The sequence below is a fragment of the Xenopus tropicalis genome, chromosome 1, assembly GCF_000004195.4.
Source record: "Xenopus tropicalis strain Nigerian chromosome 1, UCB_Xtro_10.0, whole genome shotgun sequence".
Lineage (NCBI taxonomy): Eukaryota > Metazoa > Chordata > Amphibia > Anura > Pipidae > Xenopus > Xenopus tropicalis.
The window spans coordinates 73,819,623-73,841,042 of NC_030677.2; the positions used below are offsets into that span (position 1 = coordinate 73,819,623).

A 21,420-nucleotide genomic window follows, 5' to 3' on the forward strand; every position below is an offset into this window, starting at 1 on the left:
AGTCCAAGTAGATGACATCCACTACTATTCCAACGTTGAGGTTCTTGCTCACCTTCTTATAAACAGATAAACAACAATTAAATTAGTCTGCCAAGATCTGTCAAACATAATCCCATGCTGGCACAAACTTATAGCATTATGATTTGCAATGTATTTAAGTACCCTATCTCTTATTACCCCTTCTAAAAGCTTTCCTTTCACTGATGTCAGACTAACAGGCCTATACAGATGCAGCCGCCAAGTTTTCACATTTTGTCTCACCATGTCCAGGCACCATTTGTGAGTGTTAAAGGAAAAAAACTATACCCCCAGAATGAATACTTAACCAGAAGATATTGTATAGTTTAGAAAATGGAAATAAATAAATAAATTAGACACACATAGGGGCTGATTTACTAATTCACGAACGGTCCAAAGGCGTCCGAATGCGTTTTTTTCTTAATGATCGGTATTTTGCGATTTTTTCGTAAATTGTTGCGACTTTTTCGTAGCCATTACGACTGGTTTGCAAAATGTCGCGACTTTTTCGTAGCGTTACGACTTGCGCAAATTGTCGCGACTTTTTCGTAGCCTTCGCGCCTAGTACGAAAGTTTCGGATTCATTCAAGCTTCAGTATCGTTACTTTTCTTGGGCCAGGTTGGAGCTGCAGAGTGCCATTGAGTCCTATGGGAGGCTTCCAAAATCATGCTAAGTCTGAAAGTTTTGCCCACAGTTTACGAGCGCTCAATACGAAAAAGTCGCGACAAGATACGAGCAAATCGTAACGGCTACGAAAAAGTCGCGACAATTCGCGCAAGTCGTACTGGTTACGAAAAAGTCGCGACAATTTACGAAAAGTCGTAACGGCGACGAAAAAGTCGCAAAATGTTTGTTTTCCATTCAGAATTTTTCCCATTCGGATTCGGATTCTTGGGTTAGTAAATCAGCCCCATAGACTTGCATTGAATTAAAATTAAAAGAGGCTGCTTTTTTTTAGGTGAGATGTTTTTATTGGTATTGTTATTACCGTATTTTTCGCCGTATAAGATGCACTTTTTCTTCCCCAAAACTGGGGGGGAAAAGTTTGTGCGTCTTATACGGCAAATGCGTCTTCCTCTATGTGCTGCGGCTCTCTGCCGCATACTCGCTTTTATAAGGTTGCGCCCGTGCGTACTGACGTCACACGCACAGGGCGCAACCTTATAAAAGCACAGAAGCAGCTGGGAGCCACAGCACAGAGAGGAAGACATCACGGGAGCCGGAGGCCGCTGGGGGTAAATGGAAGGTGCTTGGGGGCCCGGGGGGAAGCTGAAGAATGCTGTGGTTGCCGTGGGGGAGCTGGAGGATGCTTGGAGGCCCTGGGGGATGCTGAAGGATACTTGGGGGGGGGCCTGGGGGAAGCTGAAGGATACTTGGGGGGGCCCTGGGGGAAGCTGAAGGATAGTTGGGGGGGCCCTGGGGGAAGCTGAAGCATACTTGGGGGGGCCTGGGGGAAGCTGAAGGATGCTTGGGGGGGGCCCTGGGGGAAGCCTCATTATGTGCGAGCCCAGAGACAATTAACTTTATACAGTTGATATAAAATATTTTACTACAGTATTTGCTTCAGAATCTTTTTTTTCTAGATTTTCTTCCTTTAAAATTGGGTGCGTCTTATATTGCGGAGCGTCTTATAGGGCGAAAAATACGGTATGTTCTACCATAGGAAAAACCAATACTGCCATTTGTTGGAGACAGGAAATAGTTTGTAAATGTGTAAATTCATTCATTTTTGAATCCCATAAATCTGCCCCCAGTCTTGAAATCTATATTCTATATATTGTTCATACAGATGCTTACCTTGTGGCATGCCAGTTCCATATATTGTCCTATCTTCTTGCTTTTGTTTAAAAACTGCATAAATAAAATAGGATAAATAAATGGAATAAATTAAAATAGTTGCTGCTCAGATTAGTCAGCAAAAAACTTGCTAATGCAAATACAAAGTAAAGGTATCGGACCTGTTATCCAGAATGCACAGGACCTAGGGTTTCTTAGTTAAGGGGTCTTTCCATAATTTGGACCTTCATTCCTTAAAGCGCACCTATCACCCTAAATTTGCTTCCCCCACCAGAGGTGTGGGCGGCCATGTTATTTAGCACACGTGCATAATAAGCGAGACTCACCACTTACTTATTATCACATGCATGTGACATAGGAGCAGTGGATGTGACTTACCCACCTACGTCACACACATGTGCATAATGAGCAAGTTGTGGCACTCGCTTGTTATGTGCATGAAAATGGCACAACGTGGCTGCCCAAAACAGGAGCTCCTTCAGGGTGCAAGGCAGCCTAACACTGTAGGGGGCTATTTAAAAAAAAGACTATTGTTTTCCCCCAACTGAAGTACAGGCTCTATTAGCCTCTAATGGGGGAAGCAATTTTATATATTTCTAAAAGATAGGATTGTTTTGCCTCCTGAATGCATGTGTGCTGACCTGCATAGAATCAGCCCATAAGCACATGCATACAGCACACACATTTCAAAGCAGATATGATAATGTATACATTTTCGTATCCATTTAGCATGTTTTCTCATGCTTAAGACATCTGACCCTTTCTTTTAGCTACTGAATGTACCTGCCAGTGCAACCATTTTCATTCACAGCTTCACTCTTCTCACTGTATAAATACTTTTTTTTTTTACGAATATTAAAATAAAACCTCTTTTCTTCTAATCTGAACAAATGCTATGATGTCGTCTTCAAGGATCTACTGATGAATAAAGCTTCAGAAAGCTTATTTTATGAACCCTTTATCTATCCCCCTTAAGCACCTCCATTGTAAACAACAAATATTATGATCTTTCATACTCTTTATAAACTTAGTGCTTTATAAACTTAGTTTATAGGCTAAGCTTATTGAAAGCTGTTGCCTCTCTCAAGGATGACACATTCTGGATAGATTTGTCATCAACAGACACAGATACTTTGCTTTCGGTACCCTAGACCAACGCTGACATTTACTCTCAAGAGTATTTCACTGATGTTTATGGAAAGGTGCTAAAGCCTGAAAATAGGATTTTTGCAGCATGACTAGTCACACAGGAAACTAATATTCCAAATATTTACATATACATATAAGATATTTTATGGTTTGTTGGTTAAAATGCATTTCAAAAACTGCAAACTGCTTGGAAATAGCATTACCTCACAATTAAGATGGGGGTGGCTCTTATTTGATACAGAAGGAATTCTACCAGGATCATACAAACTACTGTGAGGTACAAAAGGAATCTCATAAGATCAGACTACCAGTCAACGTTTTGCTAGAGTAAGCAGTAATTCTATTCCCCTACAAGCTAGGATGGTGGTCTTTGAAATAAGATGCTATGGAACAAACCAATCAATAAATAGTGCAGCATGTACATTTACACATGAGCAATTTGTGTTTTAGCTTTGATGAATGCTACAGATAAGACAAAGATGAATACTGAGATGTCATGTGTCTATAATTGAACCTTCTTGAAATTCAAGCAAGTCAGGAAATATGAATTGAGTTATTTCTTTATTTGCATCATGTGCTGTCGTATTCCAAGCATTTTTTTCTTTGTGGCTTTATTTCTCTCTAGAAGAAAATGTACTTCTGAATTATAAATATTTCAAGCCATGAGAGAAAGTAAATTCATTTATAAAAAATACATTGCTTTGTTGATGTTTTTGTTTACAGCTTGAGGAACTGTATATCTTGTGCCAATACAACACATTCCTCTGCTAAGAAATCACAGCCAATACCATAATTCACTAAACAGCTTTATTATCAATAAAAGGGTTTTATGGGGATTTTCGTATTGTGTGGTTAACTGTACTGAAGGGACCAACAAAATAGGATTTACTTTAAACATTAAAGAGGATGTCCACCAAAAATATTTTTTTTCCATGCATAATGTACAAACTTTTAATTGTAAGTTATCTTCCAATAAATATCAATAAGATTTTTATTGTTTTATTGTTACTAATATTAATTCATTTAAAGGTTCTTAGTTAAACTGCAACTGAAAGTTGCCTTCGCAGTTTGCCAGACTACTAAAACAATATAACAGAAATCAGCTTTTCTCCAGGCAATACTCCAGGTCTCACAATGCCTTGCACACTTCTGTTATTCTCCTTTGCAGTTATGTTAATCATAGAGCATGCAAAGTATTGTGGGAATTGGAGTCCTGGCTGGAGGAAAGCTAAATAACTACGTATTGTTGAACTGGTATGAGTAATTGGGAAGGAGGGGAGGGAATTGTAAGAGACAAAGTTATTTTTGGGCACCTTCTTTCCCAAGACACAGAGCCATTTTCAATCAAAAGTGGCTTTGGAAATAGGTGGCATATTTACGTCTCTGTGAGGCAGGAAGCTAATGACAAAGACTGTTACTTATTCAGGTTAATTGGTTGTTTTAATGGTTTTGTCGTGCAGGACTTACCCTTATGCGTATTCCTGCAATGCTAGGATTATAGAAATAGATCAATATACCTGTGATGTTCAAAAACAAACCATTGTTATATCTGTTATGAGAAGATCAATGCTGCCAAATGATATCCACCACTTGGGACAAGGTTTGTAAGAGGTCTCATGCCTGATATCAAATTGCCCCACTATGAATATCCACATATTAATGATGATATATACAGTAGTATTGGTTATATCATAGTCAAAAAAATTGACCTTCAAAAGCAACTCTTTTATGACACAACATTGAGAATGAATGAGGTTGGAGGTTGGGCCCAACATACTTTAAATGTCCAGCAAAACATTTGAACCATTTTTCCTGCATTTACTGTTTGCAATGAGTATATATACAGTATATGACAGGTATGGGACCTATTATTCAAAATGCTTGGGACCTGAGGTTTTCCACTTATAAGGGGGTCTTTTCATAATTTGGATCTCTATACCTTAAGTCTACCAAAAAATAATTTAAACATTAAATAAAACCAATAGAATTGTTTTGCCTCCAATAAAGATTAATTATATCTTAGTTGGGATTAAGTACAAGGTAATGTTTTATTATAACATAGTTAAAGGAAATCATTGCTAAAAATGTGAATAGAGGTATGGGACCTGTTATCCACAATGCTCGGGACTTGGGGTTTTCCGGATAAAGAATCTTTCCATAATTTAGATCTCCATAATTTAAGTCTGTTAAAAATCATTTATGAATTGAATAAAACCAATAGGATTGTTTTGCCTCCAATAAGAAATAATTATATCTTAGTTGGGATCAAGTACAGGGTACTGTTTTATTATTACAGAGAAAAAGGAAAACATTTTTAAAAATTAGAATTATTTGCTTATAATGGAGTCTATGGGAGATGGCCTTTTAGTAATTCAGAACCTTCTGGATAATGGGTTTCCGGATAAGGGATCCCATACCTGTAATATGATTAAAATGAAATTTATGAGAAATGGCCTTCCTGTATTTTGAAGCTTTCTGGATAACAGGTTTCCAGATAATGGATTCCATCCATCCATTGCACCATTTTTTGCACATTAACTACAGTTATTAAACTTGGTCTATGGGCTCTGATTTAGCCTAGTTAATCCATTTTGGCCTGGTTCTTTAACTGAATCCTGAATTACTTTTGTTGATGTTTGAAGTAAGATTGAGGCCCCATAAAATAACCCTCAGTTGTGGCAATGAATGTTTAGGAGTATCACTGGCATTCAAAACGGGTGCCAAGAATGTGCGTGGGACCCTTTCATTATACAAAAACTATATTTGGATGGAAATTACCTTTAAACTTGTTTAGACCCTGGGCACTGATTTAGGCTTCTTAATGAGAATTAAACTTTTCATAACAGTGTCTGCCTTTCAAATATTTCTGGGCTACTACTCGTATCTTACTCTTAAAAAAGAATATTGCATTCTTAACTAACTATAGTACTGCATTAAGCTAGTATACTGCCATAGTGAGTAATTAAAATTCAATATTTTGCCATGTAAAGCATCTAATTACAAAGCAGAAAAACCCTTCTTACACACAAAATCAACCCCCATTCTAATCAAAGGTAAGTATCTGCTAATTCACTGTGGGGCCCCATACCATGTATTTCTAAAATATGACATCATGTTACATGTCTCCTACCCCAGAGGTAGATTTCACTCTTCTGCTCTCTTGTATGGTCTGGGCATCAGATGGTCTTTAGTTAATTATTAAATACTAAAAAAGACTTACCTTGCAATTTATTTTACACCATCTGTCATGCTGTGTAATTTAAACATAAATCATTTCCCAGTATTATTACAATTTAAAGACTAATGAAAATTTAATGGCTGAGTCTTTCTACAGAAGTGCTTTTTGATGTTTAGGCATTTTTGCCCATGCATGCTGTTTTACAATCAACTCGTTAGATTAATACGTGAAAGAGAAACTGCTTTAGCTTTTAAAGAAGTCAGGGTGTCAATCAATTACTGCTGCTTTGTCCTGTCAAAGTATCTCTGGAAAGGCCAGAATTTCAAGACTAGTATACTATGCGCAGTAAATTGCCTGACTTTAATAGCTGGTAATCCAAGTGTTTAGTCTTCTTCCTCGACTCTAGAGACAGGAGCATGACCTGTACGTGCAGCAGCAAGTATTTCTGGGAACCCCCGCCCATGTGCGAATGACACCAGCATGGGCCAATTCCAAAAGTCTCCTCACACTCTGTGTGCGTCATCTGGGTGATGACGTAGCACGGAGGTTGCATTTAAGTGGAATATCATAATTATGCTGCAATCTTGCAAACAAGAACACTTAACAGAAAGATACCATTCCTGTAAATGGGTTATACTGTAAATGGGCAAAACTGCATGCATGGGCAAAAATGCCTGGGTGGATCAGAGCACTATGTGTACCATTATATATTTTTTAGTGATGCATTGAATTCAGCATGTTAGGAGAACCAAGTGCGAAGCGCGTGGCAAACAAATTCAATTTCCTTATGTGACAAAAAGTCACATGATTTTAATGATTTGGATTTGGTTTGGCCAGAGGCAAGGATTCAACTGAATCTTGGCCAAATCCTGGATTTAGCGCATCCGGTATCAGACTGAGATAGCAGAAAACCCTGGACAATGGGCCCACTCTCAAAACTTTTATTCCTCCTCTCCTCCATATTCTCCTAGTCTCTTTCCTTTACATACTATACTCTATTGTACCGTCCATCAAGCTTCCTTGGTCCCATACAGAAATAGGGAATGACCATGAAATAGGCTAAATAGTTAGAGGCAAGAGGGCCAACTGACACCTGGGTCCACCGGGAGTTTTCCTGGTATCCTAGCATTGTGCAATGCAAAGTTTGTTCCATCTGTCTTAACTCCCAGAATGTTTTTTTTTCCAGTATGTGCTGCACTTTTTTTTTCCCTGAGCACTGGATTTGCTCCGGCATGCTAAAGGTAAGTTTAATTTCGTTCGGGGGTCGGATGGGTGGTGCAGGGGGTGTGAAGGCCTCGGCAGGGCCTAATAGAGGATGCAGGGGCCCCTGAGGCAATAGCCCCGGGACTCCCTGCACCACCCAGTCAGACCCTGGTAGAGAGATTCAATAAAGGATGAATGCATCTTTAGCAAATCAGAAAATAAAAGGTTACTGGTGTTAAAGTCTGTTACAGTGTTTGGATGCAGAAAGTGCTTGAATTGCTATTTTGGAGACAGGAAGGGATTATTTTCCTTGTTAAATAAACAGTAAGGATGGTCCATATTTACTTTGCCTTCTTCTGGTTCAGCTCCAAATGAAATAGTAATTATGTAAGCAAAGGGCTGTCCGTGGTGGTTTTAACTTTAGTATATATTTAGTTGCTATTTCTAAAATACCAAGTTAAGCTCAAACTTCCCAACCACTGAATTCTAAAATCTGAATGTTGTGCATGCTCTTTTTAACTGTATCTTTTAAGAGAAATCACTATAAACGTTTGCGTAATGAAAGCAGGTTTATAATAATAAACAACTTTCTAATATACATCATTTTACATTTCTGGTAACTTTAACTTTATATGTAAATGCATTTGCAATTAAAAGCAGTATCAACTAGTCCTTTGCTCTTATCAGCACTGCTGTTCCTGACTACACTTACCATTGAAACCTGCACTGCTGTTCCTAACTACGCTTACCATTGAAACCTACACTGCTGTTCCTGACTACACTTACCATTGAAACCTGCACTGCTGTTCCTGACTACGCTTACCATTGAAACCTGCACTGCTGTTCCTAACTACACATACCATTGAAACCTGCACTGCTGTTCCTGACTACGCTTACCATTGAAACCTGCACTGCTGTTCCTGACTACGCTTACCATTGAAACAGTTAAGCAGTAGTCCCCTTCTCTCAAACCAAGACCCACAATATGGTGGCCCTGTTGGTTTGCTGTGTAAAGTACACTCTATGGAAAAGTGGGTGATTTGTATGTCCCATTTCTATGGTCATGACAAATAATAAGTAGTTGCATATCTTGAAAGGGAGATATTTGTCTTTCATAGTATGGATTTAATTACCTGCTAGGCATACATAGTATTAGTTACATATTAATTTAAGCTGAGAAAGACTTACATTAGGTTTACTATTTGGTTTCTACAGAAGAAGAAAAAATCTTATCTGTAGTTGGGGTGAAATTGGGTTGAAGGTGAAGAGGTGCATAAAATATATAAAATAAGTGTATTAGTAACCTTGTAATTTCATTCTTGCCAAAAAAGGGTTCCCAACCCTTTCTTCAAATATCTATTACATCTACTCATAGAACTGCTTCAGGGAGAAAATTCCACAAATTTCTTGCTGTAACAAAAACTGTAGGACTTATGACATAGGCTAAAATATAATTAAGGGTTGGTCTTATTGGTAGATGGTACATACATATATATTATATTACCTTGAGAAATGTATGAGGGTTCGTTTTCTATGGCTGGAACATCTACACGTGGAGCTGGGGCTGGAGCTCTGTGGATAATAAAAGATTTTCTCTCTCTTTTGGGTTCTTCTGTAGATTCCATAGGAAGTTCAATGTATAAGCTCTCATCATCGTTGTAAACTAAGCTATATGGATCTTCCTCAAAGTAAATGTATTCCATTTCGTCAGTGTACTCATCCAGCCATATGTTCTGATCGGTGCTTTGACTTGCTAAACAATGATAAATGGCAGTGTAGAGGTTTTCTTGCAAATTACAATTAAACATATATACAGTACACAAATCCAAATACCCACAAATCCATAATTTTATTTCTGTAAATATCCTTTCATGCTGGAAATAAACTTTTTTTTTAGTTTTAAATATCCAGTTAGCTCATATTATGATCAGGTCTTAGCCAAAGACTCCTATCTTATGTATAGTCTCTTTTGCCACACATTATTGTGTTCCATTATATTAATTCAGCTTTCTTTCATACCTGTCATTATTTACCAAAAGTATGTTACTTAATTACTGTCAAGGTATTACATAATACTTTAGCACCCAGTTTCTCAAAGCAAGAAACAGTACTTAGGGACCTGTAATGCAGCACCTTGATTAAGTTAAGGCTAAAAGTGAGAAAAAGGCTCACCCTGACATATTTCCTCCTTCTTTCTGTTGAAATTCATATTATATTTGTCAATGGCCCAATGCTGTGCATTTTCTTAAGACAACAAAAAACTTTAATAAAACCACATTTAGAAATAGCTGAGGGGTTTGAATATTGTTAAACAAAAAATAACAATGCAGTTATTATTATTTTACCCAATGTTACCTTGTGCAAAGGATGACAAACCATATTCTTCTGCTGCAGGTAAGGAGAGATCAGGTGACTGCTGTCTTCTTTGTGGCTCTTTGTTCATAGGTTCAAAAACTATGTACAAATCATCATCAGTAGTAGCTGTTATATTTGGTTCTGCGTTATCGTTGCCTCCTTCATCTAGTTCACAAATGTGCTCACTGAATGCATATTCCTTGTTGTTTTCTTCCCCTTTTTCTGTAATTGGTTTACAATATAATCAGCTTGATACATTTCTGAAATTCTTTCAAGATGCACTATCGGCACATTTCACTGAATTATTTCATGGAATTTACCAACACACCAGCCTTGGTAAACAGTGGAGGGAGGAGAAATAAATAAATAAAAGACTAAATAATAAAAGACTTTTCACTGAATAACTTAATATATGGATTTGAAAAATGTATTTATAACAGGGTGGTCACTCCATAATCCTTAATTCGTCAATTACTTCGTAATAGGTCACTCCATAATTCTCCACCTATGTTGGTAAGTACCTCCAAAAAAGATCTCGATAGCAATTACATTTACAAATAACTTTTAAAGCACTCTTAATTTGTAATAAATTCATATTAAAAAGTTGCTTATCCATCAAACATTATATAAAAAGGATTGTTATGCCTCCAATAAGGATTAATTATTAGTGATGAGCGAATTTTTTCGCCAGACAAGGATTCGCAGCGAATTTCTGCATTTCGCCATTGGTGCACTGTTTTGTGAAACTTCCGTGAAAATTCGCAGTGGAAAAAATTTGTTGCACAGGAATTTTTTTTGTTGCGCATCAAAAAGGGCACGGTTGCGTTAAAAAGGGCGCGGCCACATTAAATGGGCTCGGTCGCGACAAAAAAATATACGCGGGCTACAAAAAATAGACATGGGTGACAAAAAATAGATGCAGGCGACAAAAAAAAGATGCGGGTGACAAAAAAATTGTGCAAATTTTTTCGCCAGTTCGCAAATTTTCTTGCCATTTCGCGAATTTTATGGCGAAGCAAAACAGGACAGATTCGCTCATCACTATTAATTATATCTTAGTTGGGATCAAGTACAAGGTACTGTTTTATAATTACAGAGAAAAAGCTTTAAAAAAAAAATCTGATTTACTTGATTATAATGGCATCTATGGGAGATGCCCTTCCCATAATTCTGAGCTTTCCGGTATTGGGTTTCCAGATAATGGATCCTATAACTGTATATATATATTTTATATATGTCATATCTGAAAATATATATAAAAAGTAATAAAACAGACCCTACAATTTTTGTATTACCCAAGTATTATCCATTTTAAAACTGAAGCCAAAACTCTATAGTAGTACAGGTATAGGACCCGTTATTCAGAAAGTTCCGAAGTATCCCATCTCCCATAGACTCCATTTTAAAAAACAATTCCTATTTTTAGAAATGATTCCCTTTTTCTCTGTAATAATAAAACAGTACCTGTACTTGATCCCAACTAAGATATAATTACCCCTTATTGGGGGCAGAACAGCCCTATTGGGTTTATTTCATGCTTAAATGATTCCCTTTTCTCTGTAATAATAAAACAGTACCTGTACTTGATCCCAACTAAGATATAATTACCCCTTATTGGGGGCAGAACAGTCCTATTGGGTTTATTTAATGGTTAAATGATTCCCTTTTGTCTGTAATAATAAAACAGTATCTTTACTTGATCCCAACTAAGATATAATTACCCCTTATTGGGGGCAGAACAGCCCTGTTGGGTTTATTTAATGGTTAAATGATTCTCTTTTCTCTGTAATAATAAAACAGTACCTGTACTTGATCCCAACTAAGATATAATTACCCCTTATTGGGGGCAGAACAGCCCTATTGGGTTTATTTAATGGTTAAATGATTCTCTTTTCTCTGTAATAATAAAACAGTACCTGTACTTGATCCCAACTAAGATATAATTACCCCTTATTGGGGGCAGAACAGTCTTATTGGGTTTATTTCATGTTTAAATGATTCTCTTTTCTCTGTAATAATAAAACAGTACCTGTACTTGATCCCAACTAAGATATAATTAATCCTTATTAGGGCAAAAGTATCCTATGGTGTATTTAATGTTTAAATTATTTTTTAAGTAGGCTTAAAGGACAAGGAAAGGCTAAGTAACTTGGGGGTGCCAAAATGTTAGGCACCCCCAAGTGACTTTAATCGTTTACCTTGTACCCCAGGCTGGTGCCCCTGTTAGGAGAAAACAGCACCAGCCCGCTGTACCCCACGACAGGCGCATGCGCAGTAGAGTGAAAAGCCGACTTCTCTGTTAAAGTTCCACTTTTTCACGCTACTGCGTGTGCGCACGCGAGTGAACAGGAAGGAGGAAGCGCTGCAGCTACCCTGGGCTGGCCTGCACCCGGGGTACAAGGTATGCGATTTAAGTTACTTGGGGGTGCCTAACATTTTGGCACCCCCAAGTGACTTTGCCTTTCCTTCTCCTTTAACGCATGGAGATCCAAATTACAGAAAGATCCCTTATCCGGGAGACCCCAGATCCTGAGCATTCTGTATAACAGATGCCATACCTATAGTTCTGGATAACAGATCCCATAGCTGTGATACTGACATATTCCTATGAAAATTGATTAGAAAATGCCAGTATTATTTAAAAATAATCTTTTTTTCTACAAGATTTTTTACTAGGTGTGATGATGGGGAGATAGAGCCGCAGGCTTCCATCGGTCATGCTAAGCTGCTATAATACTTTTATAGGATCAGGCCAAATGAAAAGAGTAGTTCAGACTATTGATAGATTGCACCACTTCCAGCCCATAGTCCTTTCCACAATCCACTGTCTACTCTCAGGGACGTAAAGCAATATTGCAGTGATAGATGCGATTGGTATTGCTTTGCAGGGGGGGCTCGGGGTATATGACGCCCATACTAAATTATTAGTATGCTCGTACGCTCCTATGAATATTTATAGGAACATGCCAGTGAATCACTGTGACATTTACAAAATAAAAAGTACACACATATTAATTTTAGAAATTGTAGAAAAAAGACTCTTCTTGGTTGTTTGAAATAATATAACAAAATTGGATACCTTACAAGTGATAATGTACTCAATTATAGTGAGGGATATTCTCAAATATGATTTCCCCAGCTACCAGCAATTTCATTATTTAAGTAATTTAAATAATAGGTTTTAATATTGTGTTATACTGTAGCTGTAAAATTTAATTTCCTTCTTAACTTTATCCTTTCTTGGCATACATTATGTAATTATATTAAATTAGAATAAAATATTTTAATCATCGGTTATATAAATGCAAATCTGAAATGTACACATTGCTTTCATATAATTTAATATGTACACAAAGAAAACATAAAAATGAAAGGTTAGTGAAAAGCAAATTGCAAACTTTGGTTTGTTGCCAGGGGGATAAAAATGTGCAAAAACAAGGCTCAAAACGTCCTTTAAAATATGCTGAAAAATCAGAAGAAGCCAGGCAAAAAGAGTATGGTCAAATAAGGTTGAATTATAATTCACATCAATAGGAGGCAAAGTGTCAGTTTGTTTTGAGTAATGCTTTTAAAAAGTCCTTTTTAAAAACTCAAAAAGCAGAAATGTTGGAAACAGACCCCATGTTACAAGTGGAATTGCTGCTAATGTTATTCTTCTACATTGTATGCATTTAATCACGCCCCCAATTAATTGAAAATGAAAAACAAAGGAAATAAGCACTCACCATATGCTGCAATAGTGAATGTTTTACCTTGAATTTGTGTGAGAATCAAACATACCGCATGCATAAGAAAGTCCTTCCTATGTCTAGATGTATGACTCTGAACTGGACTAGCCACTCCATTGTGTGTTTGTTTTTCCCATCAAAATGAAAAATAGGCAGACAATATGGTACAACAGGTATAATCAAAACAGAAACAAGATCAGAGTGCATGCCTGGTGCACATTTTGCTTCTATACCATGTATATAAAGCCAGTGTTTTCAGCATTAGAATTTGATTATTAATCAGCGCTGTATCATTAGCTTCTATGACAGAAGTAACCACTAACCTTACTTTCTGCTGTTTTTCTCTAATTTTTTTTTCTAAATTTAGATTCTCAACAGTAGCCCAAAGCATACTGACCCCATGCAATGTCAGTGACTCATACGATAGCCTAACAAGTTCTGAAGCTGACTAGCTGCTAAGGATTACCTTTCAACACCTACATAATTAACACCATGGGGCTGCTGAACTAGTATGGTAAGTTCACTCTATAAAGTATAGCATCTCCAGCCATAGTATTTTTTTGGCTTTAGTTCTCCTTATGTATAGTTTGTTTTACTATTATTGGATAGACCTCATTTTGGTACACCATGTGCTTCTGGGCATCATTCAGTTTATAAAATATAGCAAACACTAATTTATTAGCTTTCACTAAAAATTTTTCTAGCAAACATACAAAACTTTAAAATGTATACATGTCAACTTGATTTGAAATTAAGTGATACACTTATGAGTGATATAGTCATCTCTATTAGAAAGATATGCCATTATAGTCTGCTATGGGTAAAGATGAGAATTTTGCCTCAGGTGACAAAACCCCAATTTTAAGAGCTAAAATTCCAATTTTGGAATAAATATTTTGGCTCTCCTAGTGCTGTGATGCATCCCACCCTCAAATGGAACTGAAGATCTGAATAGTAGGCAGGGATGGGCAACAAAGGAAGGTTCACCTCAGGGTTTCCAGGGACTGCAGCATTTGCCCCTGCATGTTTCATTCTTTCCTTTATTCAGAAGGGAGCTCTCAGGGAATTGTTATACAACTCTGGCATTAAGACAATGAGCATATAGTATAGATGCTTTTTCATTACTGACAAGTACAATTAAGCAGTAATTAAAGTGTTATTGGTGAATAGTATAAATAGTATAAATGGGAATTGTTTTTTGTCTTAAAGTTAAAACAGATTAAAAAACATTTTTAAAAGTATTTACTTGGCAGATCTAAAAAAAATACCTTCAGCAATAAATGATGGATTGTCATCTGAATGTAATGGTGGTTTATCAGGTAGAGGATCAGCCCATTTGAAAGATTTTTGCTCCCTTTGGCTTTTACTGGCAGCTTCAAATATTATGTACAAACTGTCATCAGTTGCCGCTATATATTGTTCTTCATTATCATCATTGGTTTCTTCTTCCCTCTGCTCACACTCTTGCTCACACCATGAGGCATGTTCATTGCATTCTTCTTCTGCCCCTGTAGAAGGATTATGGTGCATAAAACCAAACTTGTCATTGTAATCTCTTAATGAGGATCATATAAATAATGGCTTTTATTAGCCTAATGGCATGTAGGGTGTTGTGTTGCCCACAGGAATTCACTCTCCCCTTGGGCTACGAAACATCTGAAAATACATTTCTCTTAACTAATATTATAATCATGGCATCCTAACCAGTCGAATCAATTACAATCAGATGTAACCGTGTGAAAATGCTTTCTTATGCGTTTTTGCCAAAACTCAAAACAAAGTTTTATACTGTAGGAAGTAGATACAGCTATACTAAGGGCATTGGCACAATGGGAGTTTGTTTAGCTGCAGAGGATGCAGTTTCTCATGGGAAACAAATCACTCTGGGTGACTTTTTTTTATTTGTAATACTGTTTTATTGTTTTATCAGCAATTAGATGTGAATAAAACATATTTGGGCTTATTTATCAAGACTGTGCAGAGCTGTACCTTGGCAGTACATGGCAACCAGTAACATTTTTGCTTTCATTGTTCTACCTGCAGCTGAAAATTGCTAATCACTAATTGGGTCTGGGGTTGCTGCACTGGTGAAGATTTACCCAGTCGTATTAAATGAGCCCCTTTATAAGTGAGTAAAAATTGACACACTTTTGATCAACAAATTGCATCAAAGACACATAACAAGCACTGCAGCAACTGTTTCATCTTGCTTTAAATATAAAAGATAATATATAATAATATACTTTCATTTATAGTAATATATAGATTTAATTTTCCTGTCCAAATGCGTCTGTGTTTTGCATAAGGTTCCAAGCAGAATCAAACGTGCTTTATTAGTATTGCAGACCAAAGACTATAGAGAACAAAAGATTAAAAGCTGCATGGCAACAGCATTTTAGAGATGTGAGCAATAAAATAATGAGACAGGCTTGATTAAACATTCTTAAGTTAACAGAGCATAACCGTTAGCACAGTTTTATAATGCCAGTGGTATCATTGAATTAAAAACAACATTTCATTTTTTATTATTCAAAAAGGCTTGTTTTTTTTTTAAAGTTTTTTCTCCCCCTAAAGGGAGAGATCTCTAAAAACACAATTGTATTACTAACCCTGGCATCAGAATAATGAACATGCAGATGTTCTGTCATTAAAGAATTAGGATAAAGTGGCAATTAAACATAATGAAATCTGTACAGATCATTAGCATACTTATGAAAATGTGATTAGGCCAAATGCAGTTATTATTTTCCACCTAGTGTTAAAGTAGTAGTGCTAAAATACATTATTAGTAATATACTTTGAATGGATATTTAATTGCGGTACTGTATTTTACCTTGAGCAATATGTGATACATTATCATCATCATTATCATCCTCCTCCTCTTCTTCAATAAATGATGGTTCAGGTGGTAGAGGACTGTATGGACTAAAAGTTCCTTGTTGCTCTCTCTGTTTTTCTTTTTCTGAAACGTCAGATGTTATATATAAGCTGCAATCGATGGAAGCCACTATACATGGTTCCTCTTTGGCCTTGTTATTACTTACATTCCCATCACACTCATCTTCCCATTTGCTATATGACCAATGGTCATGACCGATCTCGCCTGATGTTATAAACAATGTAAATGGATTGACTATTTATTTTTATATACCCCTTTATGGTGATGGACCTTACGCATCATAAAAAGAGACTCATTTAATTTGGTTCCAAAATTAAAAATGATGGGTACCTGCAATGCACTGTGAGCATTTATCAGTTTTTGAGTAAACTCACATATCTTATTTATTAATGTGGTAAATTTGTTTGAATAAAAAAAACTTGAATACTTAGAATTTTCGAAACTCAAATGAAACTTGAAAACATGAACATCTCAAATTGTAAATATGGCTTGACTTTGCCTAGGAAAACTCCCATTGACTTCTAAAGAAACTCACAAACTTTAGGTGGTGAATTTTTACATTTGGGTTTTCGAAACTTAATAAATACCAAACACTTGAATTTTTGAACCATAACTTGAATTCACATCTTTTTTAATGCAAAAAAACCTTAAATCCTGGAAAAAAAAATCAAATGTGACCGTTAATAAACCCCCCTATATTACACAAATAAATCTTAGAAAGAATGTAATTTTTAGTCTGCAAAAATATGTGATGTATTGTAATAGTATTTCCTTGCATTTTAAATTATGTTTAACTGTTTGTTACAATAGAAACATTTTTCTGCCCATCTTCTTAGCTACAGGTTGATGTTATTGTATTATTTTAAAGGAACTTTATACAAGCACTGTATTAAAAATGTTGAAATATATGAGCCTGGAAAGGGTTACAATAAGCCATTTCTAAGACTTTGGGACTCAACACGGAATCAAATGGAAAAGACATGGTGAATAGTAGCCCAGCTTCCAAAATTAATATATAGGAAGTTATACTACATAGGAAAAGGACATGCAGGTCTTTGTAACCTCAACTAAGGTCAGTGTTCATGACTCCAACATAAGTAAGAGATCCCTGCTACCCATGATTAATATCAGTGCTTGCATCATCATAGCATATCTCATAATTGCTTAGTAAATGTGCCACTAAGACATTCTGTACATTAAGCTACCAAGAAATGCACTTCTCTTTGAGCAAAACAGGGATTGTTTGTCCATATATTGCAATATACTTCAATCTGGCTAACTATGTCAAGCCCACCAGATGGAGGGGTTTAACCTTGAAAGCAAGTAAGTTGCAGGTAAAACTTAGTCCCTTTGTTAGATGTATATTGAAACAGTAGAATTCTTAATGAATCAGATACAAGTGAGTGTAGGACTGGCCAGACTGGAAACGACTGATGTAGTTGGCCAGCTTGAAGTATATTGCAATATATGGACAAGCAATCCCTGTTGTGCTTAAAGGGGAGGGCATTGCTTGGTAGCGTAATGCAGAATGTTTTAATGTTCTATATATATTGGTAATGGATAAGAGCAGGGGATTTTTTATTGTTGTCCGAAAGTATATTGTGGTCACAGCCTCATTGCACCCCCGCATAAAAATGTAGTGGTTGAGCACAACTTCCTGTACTGTATATATATATACTGTATATTGTCTATAATTTGCAAAACCACATACCAACATCCCAATGCCAAGTGAAAAGCTGCAAGATTTTAAGACACATATGCCCAAAATATGTACCTTCTGTTAAGTTCAGGATGTTTTCTTCATTCATTGCTTCCTGAAAAGTTTGTGGAGCACTCTCAGATGAACATATCGTGACAGCAAAGCTTTCATTGTACATCATTATGCTTTCTTCAGATATTGTACTTTGTTGCATACTTGTGTATATATTTTCGACAGCAAGTTCAGAACGTTGTGGGTGCACATCTTTTTTATATTTATTTTCCAAATCTTCATAAGCACTGTCATCCAAATACACTTGATCATCCTTATCTTGGCAGCCCTGTTGATCTGTTATGTAAACATCATATTAGTACAGGTTTTGGTACTATTTAGCATCCCTTTGGTAGCATCCACAGTCATATTTATATATAACACAGTATAAAAGTATAGCACTGTATACAACAATTACATCGTTGTGGTGTATATTCACCAGCCACTTCTATATGATGATGAAACACAAACCTTTTCCTAAATTGCTCATGCTGGGCCAGGTACTTCTCTGAGAGAAGGGAAATCACGCAGGCACAGGTTAGTCAAAAGTAAATATATATAATGAACAATGAATATAATATACAATGAACAATATTCAGTAAATATGTTGGTTTTTCAACTAAATTTTTTTTAAAATTTTTTGGATATATATATATATATATGTATAAATACAATGAACAATATTCAGTAAATAAGTAACTTTTTCAACTAAATTTTTTTTTTAATTTTCAAACATTCTGGATAACAGGTTAAATACCTGTATAAATACAAAAAACAATATTCAATAGAAACAACTTATCTAAGTCAAATATCTATACCAACCATTCTGGATAACAGATGATACACCTGTATTAATACATTGAACAATATTCAATAAATAAATGTTATTTTTTCATCTAAATTGTCTCTACATTATGCAAATCAAATATCGAAGATTTATTTTAAACTGAATATAGTATTTCCCATATCAAATTAATAAAACAAATATGATGCCAATTAGCTGTGAAAGATCAATAAAATTCAACCAACAATAACTGAAAGTAGAATGAAACCTGGTGAAACTGGCCTTGAAATAAAGCAGTGGTGTGACTAGAAGGTACTCTGTTCAACTAGTGCACATAGTGGCCCCACACCCAGAACCGCAATCCAGAGTAAAAATAAAAACAAGCAGGGAAGCCATAGCCATTAGTCAAGGCTCCAATGGTATGATTTGTGAAAACTTAAGTAAAGGACAACATGATCATGTAACTACACGCAGCATTCTTGTCCTTCTTATTAAATATTTGCTTCTTTGTACACTGCCTTTACAAGGCCATTAGATATCAGTAGCATAGAGTGAGAATAATTCATAAAAAGGGTTTGCTTACCTTGCAATATTTTATACTCGTTTTCCTTTTCAAAGGGACCTGACTCACATCCAGCGGGAAATGAAAAACAATAATCATCATTCACATTCAATTCCTCACTAAAGCTATCTTCTTGGAAATGAAATAGACTCTCTTCTTCTTCTTCTTCTTTGTAGTCCTGCATGGACTGTACGCTCAGGCCTTCTTCAAGCACATTGTTCTGGTTCTCATTCATGATGTCATCAATTGACTCCTCCCCATGCTGAGCTTCTAATAGAAATAATAACACCAGTAATACACAATTACATCATTTTATTTAAAACACCATACTAACAAGTACAAAAATGCTCTTTGCTTCTAAATAAAGGGAGGGAGCAAACAAAAGTAAAATAGTAAATGTGCTATAAAATTATAAGTTGATAATAAAATCAGATGTTAGCCTTTTTAACTTATTTTTTAGTGCAGTGGTAATCACTATGCAAGTTTTTGTACAAATAATATTATGAGTATATATATATATATATATATGTGTGTGTGTGTCAAGGCTTCACTAAAGTTTTCATTGGAACATCTGAGAAAGTTTCAAAATGTTTCATCTGATAGAAGACTGACAAAGATCGCATCTGGCTATGGCTACTAAAGACAAGAAATAGCAGGCATGTTGACGCGCACACTAGTTCTCCCGGTAATCTTAATTGATGTACTAGTTGCTTCATACAGATTGGTTACTAACTCCATCCATCATTAACTACAAATAATACATAAAGGAAGAAGTTAAGTCTTAAAGGCATGTGGGTTTTTAAAAAAATGAATAAAGAGGTGTTGGCTGCCATATATCTGCCCAATATCTTATGTGTCCTTGCGATGAATACCACAGGGAGAGCATGATCAGATTCCTTTTAATTATTTTAGATTGAAAGCTCTTTTTTTTTTTTTTTTTATCAAAGTCCCCTTCCATCGGGAATTGGCTGCATACCTGATAATAATTATGCCTTGTAGATTATATACCTACATGAAACAATTCTAGAATTTGTAAATGTACTCATTGTGACCAGACTGATGCTTGTAAGCGCTTATATACAGTAAACAAAGAATTGGCATTCTAGAATTTAAAGCAATAATTTGTCAAAAAATTCCTCAAATGCCATATCCTCTGTTGATCCACAATGTAGGCACAATTAATGCTGTAGGGAGGCAGAAATGTCACAAGGTGCAAAAATTATGGAAAATAAATTAAATGTTCTTCATATCAGTCTTTCTTTGCATTTACTTTATTATATAGGATTCTAATATTAATATTGTGTGGCAGTTATTTGTGTATACTACCCTGTGGTTTAACCCACATTACTAAACAATGATTGGGAAATGTGATAAAATGTATTAAAGATTTGCAGCCAATAAGATGTTTGCTTTACATAGGTGACCAGCTTATGCTGCCTGCCATTGCATACCCAATATTTGCTCAAACAAAAGTGCTGTATTCTATTAGAATTTGAAAATGTCCAAAAGTACCAGGAAATGCAAAACTAAAACATTTGTGATTTTGGGATATGTAATAGTGGGGTTTTACACACTATTTTACACTTATTTTACACTCATATATTATTTTACCAAGTAAAGCTTTATAAAACTGACCAGTTTATTCAAGGAGAGTCCTACATGCATTTAAATACAGCCCACTGCTTTGTTTTAGAAGCTGGAAGGATAGCTTTATCAATATACCTATATATATATAATATGCCTATCACGTTTTAGATGATCCACATATATATATGGCACTGTTTAAAAGATAGATTATAAAAAAATTACAATACAAAAAATAAATTGCCTTTGATAGTGTAGGGGGGTAAGGCTTTGCCAACCTTATTCATGTTATTCATGTACCTAGGAAGATTTTGGCCAGCTAAAGGTTGGACCTATATTACAGCTGGGAGAATGAGCTACATATTTGGCCAGGGGGTGTCAGGGTTCGCTAGTTTATAAAAGAAAATAACAA

At 35.8% G+C, this 21,420-nt stretch overlaps 1 protein-coding gene across 1 annotated transcript in view; it reads right to left on the minus strand.

Moving 5' to 3' along the window:
• Positions 1–21,420, minus strand: part of bank1 (B cell scaffold protein with ankyrin repeats 1) — a 136,812-nt gene that overhangs the window by 15,006 nt on the left and 100,386 nt on the right. The window contains exons 9-15 of the mRNA XM_031903128.1: positions 19,446–19,694; positions 18,103–18,375; positions 16,263–16,391; positions 14,698–14,937; positions 9,702–9,923; positions 8,851–9,099; positions 1,817–1,870 (exon numbers count right to left, since the gene is read on the minus strand). Of these exons, the coding sequence (XP_031758988.1) occupies positions 1,817–1,870; positions 8,851–9,099; positions 9,702–9,923; positions 14,698–14,937; positions 16,263–16,391; positions 18,103–18,375; positions 19,446–19,694 (1,416 nt within the window). The remainder of the gene's footprint in view (positions 1–1,816; positions 1,871–8,850; positions 9,100–9,701; positions 9,924–14,697; positions 14,938–16,262; positions 16,392–18,102; positions 18,376–19,445; positions 19,695–21,420) is intronic.